Genomic DNA, 11024 nt, shown 5'->3' on the forward strand with positions numbered 1-11024 from the left:
CATATGGTTCTTACTCTTTTCTTTTCAATGCCCAGGTATTATCCATGCAGCAGAGGAGAAGGATTGGAAAACTGCATACTCATATTTCTATGAGGCATTTGAGGGTTATGACTCCATCGATAGCCCCAAGGCCATCACATCTCTGAAGTACATGTTGCTGTGCAAAATCATGCTCAACACGTAGGTGCACATTAACTTTGGGATATGAGAACTCAGGTCCTTCATCTAAGATTTTCTGCCATGGCAGAGATGGCTTGGGCAGGGACTTTGGCCAGTTACAGAAGCAGCGGCTGCCACCTCGTGGGGCTGATTGAGGTGGAATGGGAGGATCGAAGGTAATCCAGAGCACTTTTCCTTGCTAGTCTTTCAGAACTGGGGAGACAGATTTCAGAAATCTCTTTCCCAGCCCCTCTGAGTGTTCTCCTCATCCTACAATGCTGTCCAGAAGAGTTGTTGAGCACAGGACAGAGGGCCAGGAAATGGCTTACAGACCAGCACCAGCCAATGGGCCACCCAGAATGGGAGTGGTTAAAGGAGAGGTTAGGGGGAGGTTTGAAAAAGGCGACAACGGCAAGTATGACAGCTAGATCTTTTTCTAAAGATTTACAGAATTATTCCACATTCTTTTTTGGGAATAAATGAGATACTGACTGGGATTCTTTTTGGATCTTGGGATTAAACAGGGCTTGTGTTTTGAAAGATCTGTTATACTGGGATTTGATTTATATGTATCATTTTGCCTGTTGGGTCTATTACTTCTGGTAGGTTCAGTGTGGCTTTCTTTTTCTTTCTTTCTTTATTTTTTGGCTATGTCGTGCAGCTTGCGGGATATTAGTTCCCTGACCAGACCAGGGATTGAACCCGGGGCCACGGCAGTGAAAGCGCCAAGTCCTAACCACTGGACCGCCAGGGAATTCCCAGTGTGGCTTTCTTTTTAACGTTGAGTTTTCTTGCTTTTCAGCACTGAGCCCAGAGTGGAGAAAGCCTAGCGTCTATGGTGTGAGAGGCCTATGGGTTTAGGGGTGGGGGCTTATTACCTCTGTGGGCAGAGTCTTTTCAGAGGAAAAGATATTTGCCTGAACATATGCTTAGAAGCATAATATCCTGGAGCAGTTGACCGAGTATGTATTTTTTTTTTAGCCCAGAAGATGTCCAGGCCTTGGTGAGCGGGAAGCTTGCACTTCGGTATGCGGGGAGGCAGGTAGGGGATGCCTTGACTGCAGTTCTGATCTCTGCTCACTCTGAGGCAGCGTGTTATTAGACATGGTGTTCAGTGAGACCGTGCTCTTCAGGTCTCCATTCCGCTCTTCATTCTTTCTTCCCCCCTCTTTTCATTAAGCACGTTCGGTATATTTCCTGTACTGTTAATTCTTGGCCTGAAAAGTCAATGTTTGGTGCTCTTTTGGGTATTGGGTGGTTTGAGGGACTTAACAGAACTCAGAATTGAACTGGAGCATTTACAGTGAGTTAGGTTGCATTTAGCTTCGACCGGAAAGTATATCTACCATGATCTTGGCTTGAAAATTTCATGCGCGGAATAAGAAATCTTGGATTCTCCAAGAGTGTGGAGCCGGGTAAGGTCTGATGCGCGTATGCTTTAGAGAGGTCAGATTGCTTGGTGCAGAAACTAGGTTTTGATGACTCAAGTGCTTCTCTTATCAGTACCTTCCCACTCTTGTCCTGAGTTTGGGTGTGGTCAAGAAGAGGCCTTTGATATCAAGGTCGGTAGCCCTATTTGTGATGGCTTTTATGCCTGAGTAGGTAAGAGTGTGACCTGTGTAAAGATGATGTCTCAGATGTCTGCATCATCACTTTGTACTTCACTTGATTATCACTGGTAAAGTAAAAGTAGTCTTTCTAGGTTTCAAATGCAGTTGTCTCTAAACAGCAGACACGTTGGCTATCTCACTGTATCTTTGGCAGAATGTCCACAACAGATGATTTCTTCCTTCTATACAAGTGGCCCTAATTGGCTTTTCATCAGAAGTTGTTTCAGATCAGCTCCTAGTTTTGACCAAAAGAATATTGTTTATTTCTGTAGTGAAAGACTATCATATCTAGAATTAGAGTTGAGGAGGTGGGCTAAGAGAGGTCAAGTGTCCAGAACAAGGCCAGATAACTAGTAATGGTGAAGCGAGACTTTGAAATTGGGTTATCTGGCTTTAAGTTTCATGCTATTCTCATTATGACATTTTTCTGTCTATAGGACAAATGCTGGAGACAAACTACACTAACGATTAGCTTTGCATCATTTTTAAAGTCTGCAGTATAAGACACTACCTTCCTTGTTTAAGTACATAGGCTGGTACAAGAGGAGTTCCCTCTGGTCCTTTGTTCCTTGATGACAGCTTTCAAGCAGGAGTCAGGCACTCAGGAAGATGAATGTTGTAGATTTCGTGCTGAGTAGAGACTTAAGAGCTTGGTCGGGTACCTTTTATAACGTTTTATAAAGTTAGAAGTTGCCCCTTAACCCTTGGTTATACCTTCATCACTGGGGTTTTAACATTCAGTATGATACGTAGCATTTTGATGCTTCAAGCTTAATGAAAGTAAATCTTGGTCTGTGCCCTGCACCAAACCCAGCAGAATGAGTTTTTATAAAGCACAAGGTATGATCAAGTCTGAGGGCAGGAAGGGTTCTGTGGGGTGTAGGGATAGGGAGTCTTGGAGGAGGGGCGAGGAAATCGCACTTCTCGGGCCATTTTCCCTTTTAGCTTGTCATCTTTGGAGAATGCTTTATCAAAGTTTCTTTTTTGGAAAACTTCCTATTTCTTAGTACCTTTAAGTCACTTCAGCTTTCAAAGGGAAACTGGTTGGCACACAGTGGTATTCCTCTAGCTTTTCTTCCTAGGCCTCTGAAGAAGAGGAGTGGTGGGGCAGGTTCTTCCTTGCAGCCAGAAGTTGTGTGGACATAGCATGTTCCTTATGAGACTTGTTGGGATGTGAGTGTGCAGATCACTTTCACTGTTTCTCTCTTTATTCTTAGACAGAAGCATTAAAATGTGTGGCTCAGGCTAGCAAGAACAGATCACTGGCAGATTTTGAAAAGGTAAGCAAGGTATTGGGTTGGTAGGGAACTGGTGGAGGGGAGGGGCATTTAAGCACTTTAAAAAGTTTTTTTTAATCTTTAAGTGATTATAGTTTTACAAGAAGTTGCAAAGATAGTACAGAGTGATCCCATGTACCATTCACCCAGTTTTCCCCAGTGGTTACATCTTATCTATAGTACAGTATCAAAACCAGGAAGTAGTTAAGCACTTCTGTACAATGAAACTTGTTGAACTGTCATACCTCATTTATATACAGTACCTTTCAGTTTCAAAAAGTTCTGTCATCCTTCTTTCACTTGATTTTTTTTTGGCTGCGTTGGGTCTTCATTGCTGTGTGCAGGCTTTCTCTAGCTGCAGTGAGTGGGGGGCCACTCTTTGTTGTGGAGCACGGGCTCTACGCGTGTGGGCTTCAGTAGTTGCAGCACATGGGCTCAGTAGTTGCGGCGCGCAGGCTCTAGGGAGTGCGGGCTTCAGTAGTTGTGGCACGTGGGCTTAGTTGCTCCGCGGCATGTGGGATCTTCATGGACCAGTGATTGAACCCATGTCCCCTGCATTGGCAGGCAGATTCTTAACCACTGCACCACTAGGGAAGTCCCCTTTCATTTGATTTTTCACAACAAACCTGTTACCTGTATTTTATGCTTGGGGAAGCTGGAATTTAAAGAGGAGGCCTGGGTCACACAGCTCATGTGTGTCAGGGTCTGACACAAGCACCATGCAGCATGGTCTTAGATGTTACTTCAGCTCCAGAAATGCCAGGTCTGCTTCTCCTCTGTGGACAGAAGAGAAGTTTTGATGTGTGCATCTGGGCTGAGAGATACTTCCTTAGGACAGAAGTTCTAGGCTGGCCTTGCCTCCTGTGCCTTTCACTCAATGTTTGTGAAGGTTTGGAAAGGGAGAAAAACTTGTCTAAGCAATCGGGTGAGACTTATACTTTTGTGAGCCTCTCTCTTAGTCTGAGTATAATGACCAACTTAATAAAAACAAACCTAGATCCAGGAAGAAAAATAGTATGGACAGAAACTAGACCATGTGGCTCTCTGTCCCCAGGGTTCATCATCTTACTTGAGGTTTCTTGCCAATTTCATTTCCTTACTTGGCATGATTTGCTTGCTTCCCTTAACACCTTATAGCACAGCTGACATGAGGCTGGGATATTGTGAGAACATTACTAAAGGTAAATAAATCACATACACAAATAAACAAAGAGTCTAGATCATTTTATCCCCCAATTTGGATGGAACACTTCTAGTAGGGATTAAAAAAAGGGTCTGTGATCAGATATTTGGGAAACCCTAGGGCTAAACAAAATTAGAAAGGTACTTGGTTTTCTGTGCTGATATTCCTTATAAAACCCCAAGAGCTAGCTGTGGAATTCAGCATTTCCTATTATTTAACCTCAGAATTCCCCCTCCTCCTGCCCCCATGGAGGCCTTATTTGTTCTGTGGAATACATATTGAGAACTGCTTTTGCAGTGAATTTAGCTTGCAAGCTGAGCTGCTTCTTAGGGCTTACATGGTTTGAGCTGTCAGTGTGAGGCTTTTGGACAGGAAGATGGTGCCTAGGGTTAGGCTCCACCTTTCACTTCTTTTCATTTTCTTCTGCCTTCAGTCGTGGCTGTTCTTTCATCTTCCCAAATCCTCCAGAACTACAGTCAACCATGTAGTTACAAGGGCCAGCTCACTACTTAGGAAGCTGCGAGTAGCGTGACTTTCAAGTCCTTTTCTGTGCCAATCTCGGCTCTTTTGGCAGGCTCTAACAGATTACCGGGCAGAGCTCCGGGATGACCCAATCATCAGCACACACTTGGCCAAGTTGTATGATAACTTGCTGGAACAGAATCTGATCCGAGTCATTGAGCCTTTTTCCCGAGTACAGGTAAGAACCCTCTTGGGGACTCTAGCTCTTCTCTGGTGGCAGGGGGTTTCTGGCTAGGCGTCCTCACTATAGCCACCTCCCTTCCCACAACCATTCAGAATAGGAACTCACTTCCAAGGGTGTGCCTGCTGGGCGAGAGACCCCCAAGAGCTTGGGATTTTCTTGACAGGGAATGAGAGTCAAGGAGAGGGTTGCTGTGGGGTAGAGGCTGGTGAGATTGCCCCTGCTTGTTTTCAGTGCAGTCTCCTCCTAGCTTTTGTAGTCACTGTGCATGTGGTAAATGCTTTCTGTTCTGGGTGTGTGGGACAGGAGTGTATTTGTTGTCTGTAGTGATGCAGGGTAGGCAGATGGACCAAGCACAAGAGACCTAAGCACAGCCAAAGAGAATCTGTCCCTGTAGAGACATTCGGCAGGATTTCAAGATACAGCACCACCCTCATCCCGATATTAGAGGCAGAAGTAAAACTTTCAGTGTTGGTGTCTTTTTACCTTTCCTTTTAGATCGAACACATATCTAGCCTCATCAAACTCTCCAAGGTAAGGAGTCCTGAGCTTGTCTTGAGGGTAGGGATGGGGAAAGGGGCATGTGGAGGGGCTGCCGTTTTACACCCGCTGGGCCTTATTGCAAAGCTCCCAAGCTTCTCAGTGGGGACTGGGGACCGTGGGCTGAGAGCTGCAGATGCATTGTTGCTGTTTTATTTTCAGACCATTTGCCATAAGATCCTTTTATACAAGGCTTTCATGTCAGTGTGATCTCTCACTAGTAGATGCTGGGCCCTTTAATCATGTGCTTTGATTTTAGGCCGACGTGGAAAGGAAATTATCACAGATGATTCTTGACAAGAAATTTCATGGTGAGTAACAGTCGTACCGGCGAGGGGGCTGGTGGAGGTGATGAAATGGTGAAGAGGCATCATGCTCTTGTTTATCTTGAAAGAAGATGCTCCATTGTATCACCTGGTGGTTCCCTGGGATCCTTGCCCCTGTTATGCCTGTGATGAGAGTGTAATAAACATGCACGAATGGAACAGGAAGATGACTTCTGTTTCTACTCCTTTCTGGAGAAAGTGAGGCAGCTAGGGAGTGGGCTGCTTCTCAAATGCTCGTGTGTCTAATCCTTTCTTTTACCTGGGTTTGCTTGTGTTTTCTGCAGGGATCTTGGACCAGGGGGAGGGTGTCTTGATTATTTTTGATGAACCCCCAGTAGATAAAACTTACGAAGCTGCTCTGGAAACAATTCAGAACATGAGTAAAGTAGTGGATTCCCTCTACAACAAAGCCAAGAAACTGACATAGGTGAGTGCTGACTCCGGGACCCGGGCCCGGGCAGCGCTGTCTTCTGCCTGTCGAGACTGAAAGCCTCCTGGTGGCCTTGCGGCTTCCCCGATTGACACTGCTCTGTCTTCTCTTGCAGAGTTGGATCTGTAGCGGTCCTTTGGAGAGTGTGTGTGGCGGGAGAGTGAAACCTTTGGGGAAAATGCTAGGAGATTTTTTCTTTCTGTTCTACTTTTCGCTCAGAAAGTTTTTAAATCCTCATTTGGTGCATCTGTATTCCAGCCGATAGGTGTGCCAGTTTTCATGTAATCTTTACTGGCCCAACTTGGGAGTGGGGAAATTGCTTAAAAAAAGAAAAAAAAGAAAAAAAAAGGTTATTCTAAATAAAAGGAAAAAGGCTTACACTACCTAAAGCTGTGCTCTCTGCCTCCTGGGAGAGGGCCACCAAGCCAGGCGCTCCGCCAGCCACTGGGGCTCCTAACCCACCCGCTGGGTGTCACCTCACCTCCTCTTCAGAATTGGGTGTTCGCCTGACTATCAAAGCAACGACTTTTTATTCTGTTTGTACTGAACCAAAACAAACAACTGTGTATAGACTGCTATTTTCCTTTTTATTTGAAATGAGGCGTTTCGGTGTCCTTTCCCCTGCCATGTGGCCCATCCCCCCGCCCTCCCCCCAACAATGGCTCCAGCAGACTGGCCGAAGGTCCCGCCGCCGCCACCGCCGCAGCAGCACCTGCACGGCTCCGCTCCAACCTGGGAAGGAATGGGGACATGGCCAGGAGCTAGTGTCACCATGGCCACACAGGGAGCAGTGTGGGCCCTCAGGGGGCCTGCTGTGCATGTGGCTCTTTTTAACACAGTAAACTAGATTAGATGTCAGTGTTTTAATTGCCCCTCTCCTCTGCTCTTTTCTCTCTCCCCCTCTTTCCCCTTCTCTCAACCAGGAGACCATCCCATGTCTCTTCCTTCCTCCTTCCCCCCTCCAGGGGAGCCAGGCTGTCTGAAATACTTCAGCTTCTCTCCCCATCCCCCTGCTTCTCTCCTGCTGTCAGATGGATTTATTCCTTTTTTAAACAGTGAACATCGGAAATGAGACTGTGGGGTGTGTTGTTGTTTGTTTTTTTTTTTCCTCCCAATTTTTGTTGTTGGGTTTTTGAGCAACCTCATGTCCCCTTCCCAGGGAGCTTTCTTTATTTACCTCTTAGAAATGGAACGGATGGGAGGTAGAGCACTGTACTCCAGCATGCTTTGTTTTATGATGAGATTACATAGCAAGGCTTTTAATGCCATTTGGGCAGGTAAGCTTCTGCACCTCTGTTGTGCTCAGCTATATTTTCTTCTTCCTCTCATTCTTCTTTGTCTTCTTTTTTCCTCTCCCCCTCCTCCTGCCTCCTTCCTGCTGGCCTCCTTTTATCTTTCTTTCCCTTTGTCAGATTATCCTTCCAGGTTTTCGTAATAAATTTATATTTTGTAAAAGGATTTTGTTGTACCAGGTTTTGCATCCTCACTGAATCTGACTGGCTTTTATTTTCCTCTCCAAAATCAGGTTTTTGTTCTCAACATCTTTCCCCATCATGTCCAGTCACTGTTTTGGTTTTGGCACCATCAATATCAAATGTACAAACGGTTCTTGCTAACCAACACCAGGTATATCTGATGTTCAGATGAGTTCCAATAAAAACAATTTTTTTTTCAAAAAGTGTCCTTTCTTGAGTGCTGGAGGGCTTCTGACCAAGTCCAGACAGCTCTGTGTAGCCCTCTAGACTGGACAAAGCTCTGCTGTCTCATTTGCTTCATGGGAGACCTTTAGATCCGGGGTCAAGTGGAGGGCTTTGGGTGAGAAATTTGGTCTGTGAGGGCTAAAATGGGAAATGGGGCTCAGTTATCTTTGTTTTTCCAAGGCATCATGGTCCAGTGAGGACATGGGGTTTGGGTTGTAATATCCTCTGAGCCTGTTTCCTCACTTACACGACAAGGATGGCGCTTTCTTGGTAGGTAATTGTGGTGGGAGTGCTACATGAAGTCATGGAAGTACAGGTGCCTGGAGAGCCCTGGCATTCACTTGTGGCTTAGTTTTAGTTTTTTGGAATCTTGTTCAAAAGGATTGATTTTATACTACCCCTCAGACCCTGGGAGTGACCTGTCTTGTGGGGCTCTGGAGCCACTGGGAGGGAGGGTGGGCTCTAGCCACCAACTCCAGTCTGAGCCACTCTCTGCTCTCTTTCAGTATTGTGTCTCTGTGTATAGTTTTACTTAAGGAAGAGTTGTGCTTCAATAAAGGACTTTAAAAATATTCCAAAGGGATCAAGAGCCCGAGCAGTGGGGGGAGGGCAGTCCCAGGAGCTCAGTGGGGCAGCAGCCTTCTCGTCATCTCCCTGGGCAGGTCTGCTGACTTCTGCAGACCCGTGCTGTCCAGTGTGTGGCCATGAGCCCCATATGGCTGTTGAGTCCTTGAAATTGTGGCTAGTTCAAACTGTGATGCCCTGCAAATGTAAACAAACCAGACTTTGAAGAATGTGAAAAAAGAAAAATTGCTCAACTTCTTTTTTATATATATGTTGAAATATTTTGAGCATTTATTGGGTTAAATGTACTATTAAGATATACCTGTTTTTTTTAACTTTTTTTATGTGGCTGCTAGAAAATATTTAATTATCTACGGGGCTTGCATTTGTGGCTCATGGTTTTTTTTGGACAGCGCTGCTCCAGACCTCGAGGGACTGCTTCCCCTCCCAGGCCTCGGTAAGCTGCATCTAGGTGCAGCTGAGAGGGTGGGGTAGCCCATGGGCTAGCATGGGCCTGGCTCCCTCAATTATGGGCCCTTCCTGGCACCAGGCTTCACGGTGCCTGGGCTTCCTTGTGTGTTGATGAGATCCTGATGGCGTTGGGAGCGGCGGCTGCGTCCCTTGGCTGTGGAGCCCCGCTGCATGCTAGTTATGTAACCTGTGCTGCCCAGAAAGGCCACTAGATGCTGCTCTGTGATGCCTGAGAGAACAAAGCACTACTTCCTCAGGAGCCAGGGCTCAGACCTGCTTTATTTGGAACCCTTTCTGAGAGCTGGCTGGCTGTGGCCTTGGCCTCCCTTCCTCAGAGTGGTGTGGGAAAGGGGCATGCAGAGGATGGGAACTCTCCATGGACATCCCAGCCGTGCATGTAACGCGCAGGCTGGCCTTTCCGGCAGCTAGGGATAGACTATAGGATAAAGAGGCTGATTGATGGGGGTGGGATTTGGAGAGCTTCCCTGCAGTTCTCTGGTGAAGACAGAAGAAAACAGCTGTGCATCATTCATCCAGGTCTGCCTCCTGGGTCCTTGATCTGCCATTTGTGGCAGATTGTAGCTATTCCTTCTTCGCTTTGCAGTTGGAGAAGTACTGGGCGCTGGGAGGGGGAGGGGGGTTGTTGGTGTGTTGAGTGAGCAGAGGGGTGGTGTGGTGCCTCCGAACAGGCAGAGCAGGCACAACACGGGTGGACAGGGTTCCAGGGTTCTTCGGTCACAAAAGCCGCTGTGCTGGCAGCGCCATCCCATTCATGCTCTGCTGCACACATGACTTTGCCTCTGACAAGTGTGAGGAGGTTGGAGTAGTTCTGCCAAGAGCTCTTTTTGAAGGTAGTAGGGGAGGGCTGGCTGGGCAAAGGCAAGAGAGGACGCAGGCTGGAAAAGGCCCAGGCCAATGCGAGCTTCCATGGTTTGGGAAATGGGGTGGGGTGGAGCTGGGTACTGCCCACCATGAATTGGAATAGTTAGTATTGAAATTTTGTAGGTACAGGTAAGTACAGGGCGGCTCCAGATAGTTCTGAGGGGTGGATTACAGGCTTAGAAATCTAAGCATATTTTGGGAAGTGGAAAGCACTTAACCCCTGCTCAACACAGGAAAGGCAGTGTGGACATGGGCCAACTCAGGAGCTGGGCCTCCATTAGGGGCAGGATGAAAAAAGGCTGGGGTCCAACTTTGCCTTAGGAAGAGAGTCATTGGGCCAGTGGACCTGGAGGAGATTGCTTCTTAGAGCTCCTTACTATGGAGGACAGCTCCATTTGAAGAGCAGGTAGGGGTTGTACACTGAGGAATGTTCAGAGGGAGGGGCACACTGGGCTAAGGGCCTGCCTTTATCTTCTAAGTTAAGATGACAGCTACTGTGGATGTTTCTCAAGGACTCTACAAGAAGTAGCCTTCTGGGTACAGAGTAATGCATTTCCCACTGTATGGTCACCAAGGCCCCTAAAGCTTTGTTGCCACTGTTGACAGGAATCTCTGAGTAGTACTTTAGCAAATTCTAGTACTTTCTGATGATGGTAGCATTGTTTGAATGATACCAGATTTCTTTACTGCTTAGAGCAGTAGGCAGAACTGGCACAGGTTGTGTGCTGGAGTGGCCTGGGAGTCAGGGGATTGGGTGTTCTCTGGATTGCTACTTCCTCATCACCAGGTCCAGAGGCGGTAATTTGGATTAAGATATTGTTTAAGTCTCCTGTTTCCCAGGTTTGTGGTCAAATCTGAGTCAATCTCCAGAACTAAACAAAGAATAGTGAAGAATCTGGATTCTTGTTCCTTGTGAGAGGAAAAGTGCTTATTAGACCCAGAGTTTTACTCAGAATTTAATAATTTTATGGGCACCGAATCTTCAAATTATATATGCTTAGCATGAAAAATATTTAAATCAGCAGATCAGAGGCTGGTTGGAGAAGCAGTTGCTTCAGTTGTTCTATAACAAGAGGGCTGGTGGAAATTTTGAGGTCGCATTTGTGATGGGCTCAGTATTGGCCCTTCTCTGGGGCAGCGACCGAGCCAGAAGCCTCAGGGCTCTGTCCCAGGTGTGGT

At 46.6% G+C, this 11024-nt stretch overlaps 1 protein-coding gene across 1 annotated transcript in view; it reads left to right on the top strand.

Annotated features, from left to right (window-relative positions):
* Positions 1-7900, top strand: part of PSMD11 (proteasome 26S subunit, non-ATPase 11) — a 30205-nt gene extending 22305 nt beyond the window's left edge. Inside the window, exons 7-14 of the mRNA XM_079904232.1 lie at positions 36-180; positions 1141-1201; positions 2987-3049; positions 4804-4929; positions 5431-5466; positions 5732-5783; positions 6083-6225; positions 6344-7900. Coding sequence (XP_079760358.1) covers positions 36-180; positions 1141-1201; positions 2987-3049; positions 4804-4929; positions 5431-5466; positions 5732-5783; positions 6083-6225 — 626 coding nt within the window. The 3' untranslated portion in view covers positions 6344-7900. The remainder of the gene's footprint in view (positions 1-35; positions 181-1140; positions 1202-2986; positions 3050-4803; positions 4930-5430; positions 5467-5731; positions 5784-6082; positions 6226-6343) is intronic.
* The last annotated feature ends 3124 nt before the right edge of the window (positions 7901-11024 follow it).

The sequence above is a fragment of the Stenella coeruleoalba genome (genome assembly GCF_951394435.1).
Source record: "Stenella coeruleoalba genome assembly, chromosome: 19".
NCBI classification, from domain to species: domain Eukaryota; kingdom Metazoa; phylum Chordata; class Mammalia; order Artiodactyla; family Delphinidae; genus Stenella; species Stenella coeruleoalba.